We start from the raw sequence: 19,017 nt of genomic DNA, 5'->3' as shown, positions 1-19,017 counted from the left end.
GATTTTTAATGAATTTATTTGCAAATTATGGTGGAAAATAAGTATTTGGTCACCTACAAACAAGCAAGATTTCTGGCTCTCACAGACCTGTAACTTCTTCTTTAAGAGGCTCGTCTGTCCTCCACTCATTACCTGTATTAATGGCACCTGTTTGAACTTGTTATCAGTATAAAAGACACCTGTCCACAACCTCAAACAGTCACACTCCAAACTCCACTATGGCCAAGACCAAAGAGCTGTCAAAGGACACCAGAAACAAAATTGTAGACTTGCACCAGGCTAGGAAGACAGAATCTTCAATAGGTAAGCAGCTTGGTTTGAAGAAATCAACTGTGGGAGCAATTTTTAGGAAATGGAAGACATACAAGACCACTGATAATCTCCCTCGATCTTGGGCTCCACGCAAGATCTCACCCCGTGGGGTCAAAATTATCACAAGAACGGTGAGCAAAAATCCCAGAACCACACAGGGGGACCTAGTGAATGACCTGCAGAGAGCTGGGACCAAAGTAACAAAGCCTACCATCAGTAACACACTACGCCACCAGGGACTCAAATCCTGCAGTGCCAGACGTGTCCCCCAGCTTAAGCCAGTACATGTCCAGGCCCGTCTGAAGTTTGCTAGAGAGCATTTGGATGATCCAGAATAAGATTGGGAGAATGTCAGATGAAACCAAAATGTAACTTTTTGGTAAAAACTCAACTCGCCATGTTTGGAGGACAAAGAATGCTGAGTTGCATTCAAAGAACACCATACCTACTGTCAAACATGGGGGTGGAAACATCATGCTTTGGGGCTGTTTTTCTGCAAAGGGACCAGGACGACTGATCCGTGTAAAGGAAAGAATGAATGGGGCCATGTATCATGAGATTTTGAGTGAAAACCTCCTTCCATCAGCAAGGGCATTGAAGATGAAACGTGGCTGGAACCTGGCCAGCTCTGTCAGGAGGAATGGGCCAAAATTCACCCAACTTATTGTGGGAAGCTTGTGGAAGGCTACCTGAAACGTTTAACCCAAGTTAAACAATTTAAAGGCAATGCTACCAAATACTAATTAAGTGTATCTAAACTTCTGACCCACTGGGAATATGATGAAAGAAATAAAAGCTGAAATCAATCATTCTCTCTACTATTATTCTGACATTTCACATTCTAATACTAACTGATTTTTACTAGGATTAAATGTCAGGAATTGTGAAAAACTGAATTTAAATGTATTTGGCCAAGGTGTATGTAAAATGTCGACTTCAACTGTATACATGTGTGTGTGTATAAATATATATACACTGCTCAAAAAAATAAAGGGAACACAAAAATAACACATCCTAGATCTAATTGAATGAAATATTTTTAATAAATACTTTTTTCTTTACATAGTTGAATGTGCTGACAACAAAATCACACAAAAATGATCAATGGAAATCAAATTTATCAACCCATGGAGGTCTGGATTTGGAGTCACACTAAAAATTAAAGTGGAAAACCACACTACAGGCTGACCCAACTTTGATGTAATGTCCTTAAAACAAGTCAAAATGAGGCTCAGTAGTGTGTGTGGCCTCCACGTGCCTGTATGACCTCCCTACAACGCCTGGGCATGCTCCTGATGAGGTGGCGGATGGTCTCCTGAGGGATCTCCTCCCAGACCTGGACTAAAGCATCCGCCAACTCCTGGACAGTCTGTGGTGCAACGTGGCGTTGGTGGATGGAGCGAGACATGATGTCCCAGATGTACTCAATTGGATTCAGGTCTGGGGAACGGGCGGGCCAGTCCATAGCATCAATGCCTTCCTCTTGCAGGAACTGCTGACACACTCCGGCCACATGAGGTCTAGCATTGTCTTGCATTAGGAGGAACCAGAAAATGCAGAAAATGACAACTGGTCAAAATAACAAAATAGATGCAGGGTTGTCAGACCTCAAATAATGCAAAGAAAATAATTTCATATTCATTTTTAGATGAAGAGTTCAGAAATCAATATTTGGTGGAATAATGCTGATTTCCAATCACAGCTTTCATGCGTCTTGGAATGCTCTCCACCAGTCTTTCACATTGATGTTGGGTGACTATGCCACTGCTGGCGCCAAAAATTCAAGCAGCTCGGCTTTGTTTGATGGCTTGTGACCAACCATCTTCCTCTTGATCACATTCCAGAGGTTTTCAATGGGGTTCAAGTTTGGAGATTGGGCTAGTCATGACAGGGTCTTGATCTGGTGGTCCTCCATCCCCACCTTGATTGACCTGGCTGTGTGAGATGGAGCATTGTCCTGCTGGAAAAACCAATCCTGAGAGTTGGGGAACATTGTCAGAGCAGAAGGAAGCAAGTTTTCTTCCAGGACAACCTTGTACGTGGCTTGATTCATGCGTCTTTCACAAAGACAAATCTGCCCGATTCCAGTCTTGCTGAAGCACCCCCAGATCACCACTTATCCTCCACCAAATTTCACACAGTGGGTGAGAGACCTGGAGAGACCTACAAGCCACAGTGTATTATTTGAGGTCTGACAACACTGCGTATTTTTTGTTATTTTGACCAGTTGTAATTTTCTGCAAATAAATGCTCTAAATTACAATATTTTTTGGGGGGGGGGGTTGGGAGAAATGTTGTCAGAAGTTTAAAGATTAAAACAAAAAATTGTATTTTACCCAAACAGATACCTATAAATAGTAAAATCAGAGAAACTGATAATTTTGCAGTGGTCGCTAATTTTATCCAGAGCTGTATATCCTTATAGTCAAATGCATTAGGCATACTTGTTTTCTTTAGAATTCTTTTAGATTTTTTTTTGGGGGGGGGGGGGGGGGGGGTAAAATTGTACAGTTAAATCGTACAACGGCCATTGGATAACACATAAAATAATTATACAGCACTTTGTGGCCCTTATTAAACTATATTAATTTGTATATGCCAATTTGACGAGATTCACTGTAGAGCTTAGTTTGATATAGCGCTGTCAGTAGGTGATGCTCAAACACGATTCCCCTTTCTTTCATCTGCATAAATCTAGAAGTGCCTGAAATAACATTCAGGAAGTAAATCATTCTGCTGCTTTTAGGAGAGCAACTTTCAGAGCTGCGTGTCTAGCAAAGCAACTTTGTGACAACAACACAAGATCCTTCAGCGGCACTGGACCCGGGTTGTTCTGACAGGTCTGAGAAGCTTTTCATTACGCTTGAACTCTGGTATGTCTTGAACCTGCTCTGTGACTTGTCAACCTATAAATGTTTAAACCAATGGTATAGTATACCGCCTAAAGGGGACGCACATGGGGATAATATTACAATATTTTTTAGGTGGGTGCTTATATTTGTCCTATTTCACACATGTACAAGTGTATTAATATGCATGTGTGAATTGGAAATGTGTTGTTGTTTTGTTGCATATCCCAACTCTCCCTGAGACACCCTACGATAGTGGGGTCATTATCAAAGTTCTGACATTATCAACGGCGCCCGTGGAGCAATTAGAGTTAAGTGCCTTGCTCAAGGGCACATCGACAGATTGTTTACGTGGTCGGCTCAGGGATTCAAACTAGCTAGATAGGCTACAACATGCACACTTTTAGTCTCATTATTGATAAGAACACATTTGAGCCTTTTATCTTAACATGTGGATGAGTTGCATCACGCTGTCCCAATGTATAGCCTAGCACATGCTGTTTCATTTTTGTTGACGAAAAAAGTATTTAATTTCCTTTATTAGAATACCCTGAAGCTGGCTGTACATTTATGACTCAGTAACGTTAGCTAGGTTTTTCATCCAATTGGCGAAAGATGTTCTTGCGAATATTTGTTGTGTGGTCCTCCCGCTATGACTCCAGAAAGCGTGCCGTTTATTAGGCTACAGATGAAATAAATGATGAACTTCACAGGGTGGTGGAAGTGCACGTTGATGTGCTTGATGCTGATTTCCGATAAAAATCGATGGTCTTATTCTGGTGACATGATGATCGATGCTTGGCTGCCTTTAATAACCATAGTAATCTCATTATGTAGGGAGGCTACCTGCACTGTATCTGGGAGCTGTTGGCTAGAGCATATATGCCAAGACCAGAGTGGGCACGTTCGCTATAAGCCATCAGTAGAGTGGAAAATGTGATGGAAACCCATTTCACTTTTTATTCGGAACATGGAAATGTAATGTGCACTTTATGCGCACAGCCTTTTGTCCGCAACAAATCAATTTGAATAAAACACATATCTGGTGGGAAAATGCGCATGTTGTTTTATGCAGATTTGAGAAAAATCGCATCCAAATCTGTCGCCAATTGGATGGAAACCTAGCTAGTGGCTGCATGTAATGAACATAATGGCCTTCACCTCTGTTGAAGGAGTGTGTCAAACTTCGTTAATCCTCTCCTTTCATTTGAAAATGCGTGCTGGATCCATGGCACAATACAACACGTGAAGCAGACTGAACTATGTGCATCCAACCTTTTTATGTGGGTAAAGTAGATGTCGGATAAAATGACAGGCCTGACAAAACAAAATACACTAAACCAGGTGGGATCTTTTTGTGTCGGTAAAATGTATTACGCGAAAAATGTTGGTGGAAACTATTTCATGCCAAATATTTATATAATAAGGCCATCAAATCAAAGTCAACTTGGAGTCACGTGATGACTTGGCGTTTAACGCTCCTTTCCAATAAATATCGAGAGATAGATGTTAGGCTGCCATTTGACAAATAAAAATAATCGCGTCATGTAGGCTAGACCGGCACTGTATCGTTGAGCTGTTGGCTAGAAAGCACGTGCGAATACCCGTGTGGGACTACTCACTTTATAGGTTTGCAACACAATCTCACACTCAATTTGTGCAAATATGTATCAAAAGTATTTCTGCTGATTTTTTTTGTGTGGCTTAATTCGTGTGAAAATAAAACATGTTTGTGTAACTTAATTTTTTAGGAAAATACACACATTTTTGTGCGACTTAATTCATAGGAAAATACATTTTTGGGTACAAAAACTTTGGAACATTTTTCTGAAAGTTATTGGAGTAATGCATTTTGGACACTGCCTTTTTTTGTGTCCCACATTTATATAAAATAACAAACGTGTTAACAACCCAATATTGTTAATCAACCATGTTGTAAAAACTGTATTTGTCTGGTGCTGTTGTTGTGGTATTGATATTTGATTGGGGAATGGGGATACATTTTCATAATGGGAAATTAATTCATCAATAAATGTGGGGAAACAAGGAACTGCAAAAAAAAAGTACATTTGGTTTAAATTCCCCTGGTGCAACTGCATGGCATTTGCAACTATAAGGAGTCTGGACTATGATCAATTAAGCCATATCAATGCAGTTAAACAGGTTCATGCAAGATCATGAATTATGTTGACTTAAACTTATGGCACTTCCAAGGCCATTTCATGATGATTATTAAGGTCATGTCAATCATGTTATACACTTAGGATATTGTAACAAGGCATATGTCAGCATTGTAGGCCTACTGCCTCAGCCCAGAGGTCTACTAGGCTTTCATGGCAACAGCTGTTAGAGCTCACTTTACCATGTATGAGCCCTGCTTGGAGTCCCTGTTGCATCTTTCACTTTCTTCCGTTACATTGGTGACAGCATTGGGATCACGTCCAGCTCACGTCTAGTTATGTGATTTATTGGTGGGAAGCGTTCTGTTTTTCAACATTGTGTTGGGTGTAATTACATTGATATATCTAGTGAACAACAGATAAGCAACAATGGGCATGATGGATAGAAGTAATCACTACAGGTGTGATCAAGCCTTACATCAAAGTTGCCTGAAGCTGAATGGAAAGTGCTATGCCCTGACCAGTTATTCAGAAGAAAATCCTCTGTTGCTGTGTAATTTACATACGTTAACTTACCAGTGTGGCTCCAAAACCAACACATTCTACACATTTACAAACTGCCTGTTTAAAGTGTTATTATAACCATGGTGTTCTATATCAAATAACCTGACAATGATCCACATCATATGGGTAGGCAAATCATGTAAGTGTGTTATGCAGCAAAACACAAATATCCTTTTTTAGGATGCAAACCAGTAATATGATCTGTTGATCCATCCTGTTCTGATCTAATGAGATGGATGTAGGATTTTGGTTTTTTTTTGGTTGTAGAACTCTTGGTTCTCATTGGTGAAGACTGAAGTCAAGTTAGGGGTTATATGTCAAACTCTCCTATACCACTTTGCCCAACATGTTATACCCCAGAGGTTGTAAATAAACAATGTTTAAGGTGATATAACTTGTTTTATTATAGGGCTGTGAAACCCATAGCTTCAGTCTGAATAGCTTCAGACTGAACATTTCTCACTGGAAATGTTTGTTGACATTGAACATAGCTTAGGGTTATTATGGTATTTAATTCATTTCAGACTCTCCTATGCCACTATTCCTAACATCTTCTACCCCAATAGGTTGTAAATAAACCCTTTTTAATACTTCTTGTGGATCGGGACCCTTCATCTCAATTTCCGCCTAAAATGACATCCCCAAATCTAACTGTCTGTAGCTCTGGACATGAAGCAAGGACATGCATATTATTGGTACCATTTGAAAGGAAACACTTTGAAGTTTATGGAAATGTACAATTCATGTAGGATAATATAACACATTCGATCTGGTGAAAGATCAAACAAACAAAAAAACATGCATTTTCCATATTTATTTATTTTTGCATCATTTTTGAAATGCAAAAGTAAGGCCTTACATTTACCTAGGAAGATGGGTGTAAGTTAGATGTTGTCCACAAGAAGACAGAAGTCTGTGTGTAAAGTTTGATACATTCAAGAATGAGAACTCTACATAATATTTTGTATCACGTTTCCCAGGTGTCCTTCACAAATGTACCCAAGAGGCTGAATTGTTCAATTTATACATTTCCAAGTACATAACTATAGAGAACATCGTGAAAATGCTATGGCAATAGACAATTAAAGTTTACACACCCCATGAATGTCATACATGATGAATCATTAGCCTCTCTACATAAAAGGTACTAACCTTCACACCTCTAGATGACCGGGTGGGGGTGGGGGTGGGGCCAGAGACAGCAGAGGGGTCAGACTGGAGAAGCCAGTTCCTACATTTGAATGAGTGGGGGATGGAGTACTTGAATGTGGTGTCTTCTAAATTGGCTCCCGCATGTCAGCTTACTCTCTACCACTATTGCGGTACAACAACAACAACAAAATCAGTTAGAACTCAAGTTTACTATTACTTGTTTGATTTAACCTTTATTTTAGCAGGGGGGTGAGCGCTGCATCAATACATCAAATATACAACACATATCTAGAAGCATATACACTTCAAACGTTTGGGGTCACTTAGAAATGTCCTTGTTTTTGAAAGATAAGCCCATTTTTTGTCCATTAAAATAACATCAAATTGATCAGAAATACGGTGTAGACGTTAATGTTGTAGATGACTATTGTAGCTGGAAACGGCTGATGCGAGAAATTGGCAAGAAACTGAAGTTCTCGTACAACACTGTGTACTACCCCCTTCACAGAACAGCGCAAACTGGCTCTTCCCAGAATAGAAAGAAGAGTGGGAGGCCCCGGTGCACAACTGAGCAAGAGGACAAGTACATTAGAGTGTCTAGTTTGAGAAACAGACGCCTCACAAGTCCTCAACTGGCAGCTTCATTAAATGGTACCTGCAAAACACCAGTCTCAATGTCAACAGTGAAGAGGCGACTCCGGGATGCTGGCCTAGGCAGAGTTGCAAAGAAAAATCCATGTCTCAGACCGGCCAATAAAAAAAAAGATTAAGATGGTCAAAAGAACACAGACACTGGACAGAGGAACTCTGCCTAGAAGGCCAGCATCCCGGAGTCGTCTCTTCACTGTTGACGTTGAGACTGGTGTTTTGCGGCTACAAATACACGACAACTAGATTCACACAAAAGTCAAGAGCTGGCTATAACATGAGTACAAAAAAAGTGAGTGCGTGTATATGTGTGTAAGTGTTTGTATCTGTGTGTATTATAATTTCCCACCAGAAAAATGTTTCACCATTACCCAATCAAATACCTTCATCGATACCACCAACAACAACAAAAAAGCTGTATTTTTTCTCCAATCTGGTAACCCTCATACAATTCGACATAGCCTTGTATAAAATGCATTGTGAAAGAAATGGTGTAATGTACACAACAAAGTGGAGCCTTGTAATAAATGCATTATGAAAAAAATGGTGTAATGTAGGCTCCATGAAATATGAAATGCATTATGAAGAAAATCATGTAGGCCTACTGTTGCATACACGACTGCATGTGCACCATTAACGCAAGGTAGCCTAGTGGTTAGAGCGTTGGACTAGTAACCAAAAGGTTGCAAGATCGATCCCCAAGCTGACAAGGTCGGTCTGCCCATGAACAACCCACTGTTCCTAGGCCATTGAAAATAAGAATTTGTTCTTAACTGACTTGCCATGTTAAATAAAATTTTGTGAAAACAGTTTTGGCATTGATAAAAAAAAAACAACAACGTAAGGCTACTATTATTATAATTATTTTGGTGACTACCTGGTTGATTGACAATGTTGGGTTGTTAGCATGTTTGTTTTTATATATAAATACATTTGGGGCACACACAAAAAGGCAGTGTAGAACACCATTTCCCATCATGCATTGTTCTAACAACTTTCAAAAGATTGTTCCAAAGTTTGAAAGAAATCTTTTCACGCTAATTAAGCCACACAAAAACGCACAAAATCTGCTGAAATACTTTTTGTACATATTTGCAAGAATTGAGTGTGAGATTGTGTTGCAGCTAAAGGTAAAATGTTGGTATGAAAACTCAGTAGAAAAATCAGTAGAGTTAAAAATGTGCACATGGGAATTTAATCTCAAAAGGTATTTTTTAAGTGCACTACATCACTCACAGCCTTTTATTCGCAACAAGTTGCCTACATTTGATGGAAACACATATCTGCCTAAGGTTCTTCGAAAAACTTTGAGGAGCTTACAAGAACCCTTTTTGAACCCCCTGTTCTATTTAGTGTGGTGAGAAAATCATAATATTGTTTTTATGTGGTTTTGTGAATATTTGCATGGAAATCTGTCAGTTGGATGGAAACCTAGCGAGTGTCATTGATTCAACCCTTACATTTTGGGATTATATTGAACATTTCAATAGGCAAACGATTCGTGTTTTAAAAACAAAGAAGTTAGCATAGTAATTAGAAATATTTCAGCAATTATATTTGTTTGTAACCTACTCCATAAAATAAAATGTGCCTATTACAGAAAACCTTATGCACATAAAACAGCTGATAACCCATAATTACAAAACATCTGGAAAAATACACCAAGGACCTGTTTCATAAACGGTGCATAGAGGTCAAACAAATGAATTAGATGACTGGTTATTTAGTTTGAATGGGGACACACGCAAGAAACGCTCTACCAATGCTCCTTGTGTGGAAAGAGTTTTACCAAGTTGGGGGGCCTGATTATTCCTGAATGGAGGGGATAACACCTACCACTGCTCCCATTGTGGAAAGAGATTTAACTACAAAACATTGAATGTATAGGCCTGCTGCTGAATAATGATACATGGCCTCATAATGGATGTTTATTCATATAAACAAACAACAATAACTGATAGGCCTTGCATTGGTGTTGCCAAAGGCATTCATAAGATTGTGGGTGGCCTATCGGATTTAATAACCTCAACTCTTAGATTTGTTTGTGCTATTATGTTAAATTAGAAGTCTATATTTAATTGCATTCAACGTTTTTCCATTGAAATAGGCTAATGTACTTATACCTTAATGATTTGCTTGGATTATGCTAAACATTTCAAATAACGTTTGTGGTTTGATGAGTTGAATAGATTTTCTAGGCTGCTATGTGAAAGAGAAAGTCAAATTGCACCACAATTTGGGCAATGTTTAACTCGCGTCAGTGTATCTTATGTTTTTATCGGTAGCCTGTCTTATCTCCTCCAACCTAATGCAAGGTCCGGATGCAGCGGTGATGTTTCTAATCGACAGAGGGCATATGGCGCTTTGATTTCCTGCAAGTCACTGTTTTTTCTACTGTATCATGGTCTGTAGGACCTGCCTGCCTTCCTGCGCCTGATAGAGTACTTCTGCATTAACTGACAGAGAATGAACTGAAAACATGCTATGTCATATGAGCCTGGTCTTAAACAAAAATGAGTGACTATTAAATGTTTGAAGTCTATTGCTGTCACCACTTTATTGTCTCACTTCAAAGTTCATAAACGAATAGGCCTAATCAATTATTTAGTCTTTGTAGCCTAAATGGTATCTGCTATAGGCCCGGCAAATCGTACCAACATTGCTATTTCGTTTTTCTTTATTTGTTCTTAATAATTTAATTACGTTGTCGTATTTTCTGCGTCATTTCAAAGACAATACAGGCCTATACATATGTTTTGTATGTTAATAATTTCATGTGAAATGTTTATCAAATGAATAGGTCTGTCATGTTTGGACATTGAATTGATGTATTTTCACTGCACCAATACAACAATTTAAATTATTCTGAATGGCACGGGCCAGCGGCTGGTTGAAACATTCTAAATGTGAAGTACAGATAGTCACGGTCCCACTGGTTGTCTGGCGTGTGAGCTCCAGCTGAATGCGCTCGCTGCATGCCTTATTGTTCTGTGGGTAATTGGGCCAGAACAGGTCATCAGCGGTCCCACTGTGCAGACAGGGAACAGACGTATCTGTTTACTCACTGAGCATATTATAATAATGCAGGAAATACGAAACTCCGGTGGCACCGCAGGCAGACGTGTGCAGTTGTCTGCAGTTATCAAATATAGCCTGTATGTATGGAGACACCGACCAAATTGATGGTTGAAAATACACTTGTGAAGGACGCAAAACAATTCAATACCGATGCAGTGTTATCATGCATGAGTCTTTTAACAACATTTCTTCATTCTACAAAATGCTATAGCCTATATTATAAACCTATATAATAAACAATAAATATATTCTGTGACGTGACTATTTAGTCACATCCACGTCCATACATCGCCTACTATTCTCTGATTCTCATTCTCATTCATGTGCAATCGATGACGGTAATATATGGATCCTGTACCATTATCAAGCACATTCTACATGTCTCATGATGACGAACGTGTGGCACGGTCCATAGCAACCCTGACTGACTGGCACCCTGGTGCTGCATACCGCGTTTCCTCTCTCCCCTGTCCTGTACTGCAGCTAGGGATAGGGAGGGATTAAGTAACACATTGATAAAGCAGTGTATCACTTATCCGGATTGATATGGGTTGTAATTCCCCCAGTAGAGCTACAGGCTGATCCGTGAGATGGAGCTGCCTGGGGAGCAGTTGGTTCTGGAGGCGGACCAATCATAGCCCCCCGAGCGGCAGCAAACTGAGGAGGAGTTTCCTGTAGCTTAGGCACCTGTCCCTAAAAGGTCCCCACAACACCTGGCAGACGGGAGAGGGCGTGTGCGCATGCTTCATCCCCAGCTAGAACTCTCTTAAAGTTGACCACGCATTGTCAACCAATAGTCTTCTAATCTTTTCAGGAATAAAACAGCAGCACCGCATCCCAGGAACAGAGGAGCAGATTGCTGTTGGATCGCCAGTGATTTTGGATATTAGCAAAGGTCGAACAAGGAGAGTGAAAATGCCTCGGTCCTTCTTGGTGAAAAGTAAGAAGGCGCACAGCTACCACCAGCCCCGCTCCTTTGAAGATGACTACAATCGACTGGATACTATCTTAGCTCATATATGTGCAGGTATGTGAATGTTATCTCCATGTTAATGTCTGGATGTTGTGTGAGGTGTACATATTTCATACAAATGCACAACCTCATTCGTTTTTCTGTAGCCTAATTATGTTGGTATAAATATACACTTTTATTTGTATTTTTGTACTAATTATTAGGCTATATTTTGAGGCATGGCTTCATTCAAAAGAACCTGCAATATATTATAAATATAAGACTATGATTTATAATTTAAATTCTAGCTGTTAGTTGAAAGAGATATATAGCCCATGTAGGCTTATCCTGTATGCAAATCGGAATGTTTACCTTATTTTGATAGTTACGTTGACCTCAATATAATGAATTTGCAAATCCTATCGTTATTCTTAATAACATATAATTGTGCTGACATTTCTAGGCTATTATTAACGTTATTTATATTATGTCTTCTAAGAATAATTATTAAAGTGTTAGGCTATCATTATCAAAGTTGTATTTTTGTCGTTATACTTGTAAACTAAGGCTACTTTAATAGGCTACTTACTGCTCGTTGTAATTAAAACAGAGAATAGTAAGATTCCAGAGGACTTGGATGCCTTGACTGGCGGCGATGCCATCGGCGGGTTCTCCCCGGACTCTCACCTGGCTGACACGGCTGATTTCTCCAAGTCCCCGCTCAGCTGTGGGGACAGTGTGTGCGGTGCAGCCTCGGATTATGAAGACTTCTGGCGGCCTCCATCGCCCTCAGCATCTCCAGGTAGAGATCTAGTATGTGGTGCATTAAACTGTAGGTCTTTAGATACCTGAATATGGGAGATAGTAGCAGGCGCAATGATCCTCTTCATACTTTTATCGGAGAAAAAAAATATTTGAAAAGTAATTTGATGTTTTGTGAAAGCCTCATTTTACATAGGCTAAGTTAAACAATCATCATCAGACATATCACATCGAAAATCAACATGAGTTTACTTTAAACTGAACGTTTGTGATTACAATTTCACCATTTTGATGACGGGACATCCTGTTTGCCTGTCTCCATCCTGAGTTAAGAACAGCGCGCTAATCAATTATATTTATTTGCAACTCAACAGTAGATTCTGATAAATCCCTGTCTCCCTCCGTGGACGAGACACAACCCTTTGCTGTTCCATTCCGGCCCTATGCATGGAACAGTTACTCTGGCTCTGACATTCGGCATCTGGTCCAGCAAAGTCTCCACCACCAGCACCACCATCCCATGGACCTGGACCGGAGCCCAGCTCTGGGTTACTATGGTGACCGGGTCATCGAACCGACCCTCTTCGAGGGAAGCCCGGTACCTGAAAATTACAGTGATTACAGGGCCGCTGCCTGTTTGTTCGATAGAGCCACCGCACCCGGGGTTGGGTTGTACTCGGAAGGGAACCTGCAGGGGAAAAGCTCAGAAATCAAGGCTGAGTCTGACCTTCTGTGCTCACGGCTCATTCTGAATGGTGCCTACAAGTGCATCAAATGCAGCAAGGTAAGATAATATATGCAAATGTGGAGGATTGAAACATCTTATGCTTGCAATGACATGCTTGAGGATTTGTGGTTGTGGACACACTTTTTCCGGCATGATGATCACTATCTTTATCAACCTGTCACCATCACCCTCACGAATTTCAAACAACTCTGCAGGTGTTTTCGACTCCCCATGGGTTGGAGGTTCACGTTCGCAGATCACACAGTGGCACGAGGCCCTATGGTTGTGATATATGTGGCAAAACCTTCGGACATGCTGTCAGCCTCGAGCAACATAAAGTTGTGCACTCTCAGGTGACCATTCTAGAATCTAGACTATTCTCGTCTCGTTTGTCACTGATTATTCAACGCAAACAAGCAATATATGTCCGATTTAGACTAATATTTGCCTGTATACTTCCACAGGAAAGAAGTTTTGATTGCAAAATCTGTGGTAAAAGCTTCAAAAGGTCGTCGACTCTCTCCACGCACCTCCTCATCCACTCGGATACACGGCCTTACCCATGCCAGTATTGCGGGAAGAGGTTCCACCAGAAATCAGACATGAAGAAACACACATTCATCCACACAGGCAAGTATACGTCAGAAATTGTAGTGTATTAATAAACATACCTCGATGCAACACTAAATATGTTCATTGCGTAAACGGCCACCTTAATGCGGCTAATAGTGATAAGTCATGCCTAATTGACCTGACCGGATACAATAAAATAAAAACAGCTTGCTTGCCTATATGGTTTGGCTAATAAAGGTGACATGACGGTTAATGTGTACATTTGTCATGCAGGTGAGAAGCCGCACAAATGCCAGGTGTGTGGGAAAGCGTTCAGCCAGAGCTCCAACCTCATAACGCACAGCCGGAAACACACCGGCTTCAAACCGTTCGGATGCGACCTCTGCGGCAAGGGATTCCAGAGAAAAGTCGACTTAAGAAGGCACAAAGAAACCCAGCATGGACTAAAACCCTCAAACTAAAATCAAATAATGGACACCAAACACTATTCAACAAACCACTTTTTTTTGGAAACCGGAAATAAGCTAGTTATCCATTCCTCAAACATGTTAGACTAAGACATACTGGTGGAGTATTGTAGAGGCTTTTGTGCAGTATAGGTTAAGACAAAACCGGTTTGAACCAGGGAGGGACATTATCTGAACCCAAAATATTAGTACAAAATAACCGGATAGGCAATATAACCACCAAGAAAGCGCAAAAACAAAAACAACAGACGAACAATTTCCAACGGACAGTTGGGAAAACAGCCCTTGTCTAAAGAATGTCACTTTGTTTTCAGTTGGACGCCATGGATGCTGGCACAACAGTCACTACAACAAGGCTATGTGATTTAATAAACAAAAGGTTTGTGCTTTTATTTTATAAACCAGAAATGTTTTCATTTTTTTCATTTTCGTTCTTCCAATTCAAATTGCACATTTGTATTTTATATCAACCAGACTGTATATCCAGATGTTGTTTACTATCATGCTATACCTTATTTATTGATCAGATTATCATTTGAATAAAATATGAAAACTGTAATCCAACATATTTTGAGAGTTTTGTTTATTTTTTATTTTGTTTCGTCGCCTACTGCAAGGTGTTTCAAGCAGCAAAAGCCACGGATTACTCAAATACATATAGATCACTGTCAACCCCAATACATTTTTTACTCAAATTTTAACTCAAATAGTTATAGTAAATTCAACTCAAACTCAACTGAAGTCATTATTACTTCAAATGTTTGTGGTACTGACTAAAAACTAAATAAGAAGTCATATGAACTCTATTTGTTTTTCCAGCATGCCCTGCAGGTCGATTTCTTGGAATTGTTAAAAAAAAATAGTTTTTGCATGTACATTGAGTGATTGATTGATTAATCGTATGCTACACAAAGATAAATAACATAACATTTTCTAAACTAACCAGTCATTTAGTTAGAATTTTTTGCACCCTTTCCTGAAATGGTGGTTCCTATTTAAATGGCTCCTCCCACTTTTCCCAAACCTGGCAGTCATTATAAATGCAGATTGCTGGTGAATCAAATTAAACTGATGGCTATCCTAACTCAGCTTGGATACCAATAGGAATACACATCACTTTGCAAGCCAGTGATTTGCAGGTAGGGTAACAAAACGCTGGTAGATTTCCTATGCAGGTTTTCCAGAAATCCTTATTGTAAGATTCCTGGAAATCTTTCAACCAGTTTTTATTGAGAATCTGGGAATTCTGGGAAAGATATTGGAATTTTGCAACCTTTCTTCCAGGCCTTATGTGGCCTGTAAACTATGAATTTCAGGCAACTTCATTAGGGTAAAGATAGGTCTCAAAATATGGCCTCATGAAATATGTCATGTATTGTCATAAAGAGTTAAATTAAGAGTTACATTAAATTATACTGATAACATTCGCCTAGGAACTCACTTGGTGAAGGCCACAAGACAGAAAATGTCAATAACCATGTCTCATGCCATTAACAAATACGGTCATGGGTGGTAACTACAATTCATTCACTCGAAAAGGCAAGGCATACTGGAAAATTATATTAGTGAGGGCGTTACTCAAAATGTTCAAAATGATTCAACTCAAATGTGGGCCCCCTACACATTGTCACAGTGACTATCGGTTTGAGTAATCATTTTTTATTAACTGTACTCAGATATAGATGGCTTCTTCAACAGTTTTGAGTAATGGCAGCACATTGGGGTTTACCTTGTAGGTCATTCTGAATTCTTAGGACTGCCAATGTAAATATTCTTAACTTATTTATCATTCGAGTTCAGATGATCTGCATTCGTTATAGTAAATCTTTGGTCCAAATAACACATATACATTAATAGACAGAATACAACCACTTGAAATGCATCTGTCTTGGAGGGGGACCTGTGATATTGTTAATATTAGGCAAATCATTGAATTGAATAGTTTAATCCATTATTGTTATATTTCCACTCTGTGTAGGGATTGTCCTCCTGGTTAACCTTCAGTGAATTTTCATAGAAAACATTTATCTTGTCTATTCATTGAGGTGTGTAATATTAATCGAAAAACTTGACTGAGCACAAATTGATTTGAAGTCTCTTTTAATAAGACTATGTGAAAAAGTACCTATTCAGCGGCCAGGTTTATTTTCCACTCCATGTAATAGGTCTTTAAAGTGCTTTCTTGCCGTTGGCTATTTTACTGGAAATCTGAGAGGAGACCACAAAATAAGTCGTATCACAAAGGTCTTCAAGTGCCTTCAGACTGGAAGGTTTCTGTTCTCCCATTATTCATTAATCAAAACATCTAGTTTTCTTCTCGTTTTTATCTGATCCACGAAGTTTTTTAAGGCTTTAGAGTTGACAGCTTAGTCATCTATTTAGCAAATATTTTCGGTTTGAATAAATAATTAGATGCTTAAAATATTTAGTTAACAGTTATAATTTTAAATCTAATTTTAAATTATATCCAGGCTTAAAACCATTTTTTTATCATGATGAAAGCAATAAAATATAATTTTTACATGGTAATTGGCATGGGAAAAATAAACTCAATTTCTCCCAGACCTAGGGTACATGATGCTGCTAAAAAGCTCCTATATATCTGTCTCCTATGTATCTGTCAAAAGCTCCTATATACATTTGGTTTGTTTTTACCAAGGCAGTAAGGAGTCTTTTGTTTAGACCTCAAACATTGCCTGAGCGTATTAACCGTTAACCTAATGCTTGGTATGAGGCTTTGGCCACTGTGTATAAAGCTCAGGTTGGGCACCTAAACCACCGCTGTCCGGAATACAGCTTGTTGGCGCAAGAGCATGAAAAGTGACTCAGGTGTATGTGTAGGCTACTGATATCCCTTCAATTGAGGACAAGACTAATTAATTTAGTCAAACAGTTGTCATTCGAAATTTGCTAACATAGAAAGAAATAGACGATGGGGAAAAAACAAGTTGAATCGACGTTGTTGCGATGACTTTGAATCAATGGGGACAACTAATTTGATTTGCAAAAACGAATCAACATCAGGGCATTTCGTTTTTTCCCCACCCAACTTTTAACCTAAATCCAATGACATGGCGAATTTATTTAGTTGATTTCACATTGAATTCACGTTAGTTGAGAACTGTAAATCAAACTGGATGTTGAACTGATATCTGTGCCCATTGTGAGGACACATTATAAAACGAGAGAATGAACAGCAACAAAAACAGCACAAAACAATACAAGCTACCCAGTCATACAAAATGGAAAGTTAATCATAATCGAGAACGTTGTAGCCCTTTCCTGCAGTCAAATGATCTAGTGGCCTCATGGGTTGAATGTTATTCATTTGTTTCATAATTTCATAATTAATAAACACAATTGTTTAAAAGACAACAAGTGTTTCTATGTCAAACGGGTTTGTTATTGTTCAGTCTTCTGCAATCTATATAAAGTGTAATATTGGGATGCAAACTCAAAATTGAATACATATCACCTCTATATCTGACATGGTACAGGTGTCTTCTTTTTTTTAAAGCCCATGTGTGTGAGGTGTACACTTTTTTTCAACTAGATTTGTATAAAACTACCAAGAAACCCTGATTTAGCCCACTGCAGTAAATAAATAAAAATTTGATGTATATATTCCTTTAGTCAACATTCTTAGGCCTGACATACTGTATAGACCTATTTTAGTCAATTAGACAATATGCCATATCTTGGGAGGGCTATAGTCTACATCAATGTTATAATTTCATCTCCAGACAAAATTAAATCAGGAAGTGCTTGTTCAAATCAAATCAAATTGTATTTGTCACATGCACCGATTACAACAGGTGTAGTAGACCTTACCTTGAAATGCTTACTTGCAAGCCCTTAAACAATGTAGTTCAAGAAATAGAGTTAAGAAAATATAGGTCCTGGATGGCAGGAAGATTGGCCCCAGTGAGGTACTGTGCCGTACGCACTACCCTCTGTAGCACCTTACGGTCGGATGCAGTTGCCGTACCAGGCGGTGATAGAACCAGCCAGGATGCTCTCAATGGTGCACCTGTAGAACCTTTAGAGTATCTGGGGACCCATGACAAATATTTTCAATCTCCTGAGAGGGAAAAGGTGCCCTCTTCACGACTGTCTTGGTGTGTTTGGACCATGATAGTTTGTTGGTGATGTGGACACAAAGGAAGTTGAAACTCTTGACCCGCTCCACTAGAGCCCCGTCGATGTTAAAGGGGGCCTGTTCGGCCCTCCTTTTCCTGTAGTCCAGGATCAGCTATTTTGTCTTGGTCACATTGAGGTAGAGGTTGTTGTCCTGGCAGCGTGGTGCCAGGTCTCTGACCTCCTCCCTATAGGCTTTCTCATCGTTGTTGGTGATCAGTCCTACCACTGTTGTGTCGTCAGCAAACTTAATGATGGTGTTGGAGTTGTGTTTGGCCACGCAGTCGTGGGTGAACAGGGAGTACAGAAGGGGACTAAGCACGCACCCCTGAGGGGTCCCAGTGTTGAGAATCAGCGTGGCAGATGTGTTGTTGCCTACCCTTACAACCTGGGGGCGGCCCGTCATTAAGACCAGGATCCAGTTGCAGAGGGAGGTGTTTAGTCCCAAGGTCCTTAGCTTAGTAATGAGCTTTGTGGGCACTACAGTGAAGACCCGTCATACAGGGCAGGTGGGGCAGAGCCTGTTTTGAGCACCACATTTGTTAAAAATGTGTCACATATCAGTTTGCAAACAATGTAAAATATATATATATATCATTGAGTTAATAAAGCCACATACAAACATGGTCTCTTTTTTGTTTTCTTGAGTAATGCAGCTCCAAAATGCATGTATTTC

General features: G+C 39.5%; 1 protein-coding gene across 2 annotated transcripts; it reads left to right on the top strand.

Moving 5' to 3' along the window:
• Positions 1–2,818: 2,818 nt before the first annotated feature.
• On the top strand, positions 2,819–14,772 carry gfi1ab (growth factor independent 1A transcription repressor b). 2 transcript variants are annotated; one of them, XM_021599513.2, is made up of 7 exons: positions 2,819–3,152; positions 11,538–11,750; positions 12,286–12,477; positions 12,812–13,221; positions 13,380–13,517; positions 13,629–13,794; positions 14,011–14,772. In XM_021599513.2, the coding sequence occupies exons 2-7, from the start codon at positions 11,639–11,641 to the stop codon at positions 14,196–14,198; spliced, it is 1,206 nt and encodes a 401-aa protein (XP_021455188.1). In that variant the 5' UTR covers positions 2,819–3,152; positions 11,538–11,638; the 3' UTR covers positions 14,199–14,772. The 2 variants fall into 2 exon arrangements, with proteins under 2 accessions (XP_021455188.1, XP_021455189.1); XM_021599514.2 differs by having other exon boundaries at positions 2,819–3,185.
• Positions 14,773–19,017: the final 4,245 nt, after the last annotated feature.

The sequence above is a fragment of the Oncorhynchus mykiss genome, chromosome 30 (assembly GCF_013265735.2).
Source record: "Oncorhynchus mykiss isolate Arlee chromosome 30, USDA_OmykA_1.1, whole genome shotgun sequence".
NCBI classification, from domain to species: domain Eukaryota; kingdom Metazoa; phylum Chordata; class Actinopteri; order Salmoniformes; family Salmonidae; genus Oncorhynchus; species Oncorhynchus mykiss.
This window is presented reverse-complemented; position numbering and strand designations above follow the sequence as displayed.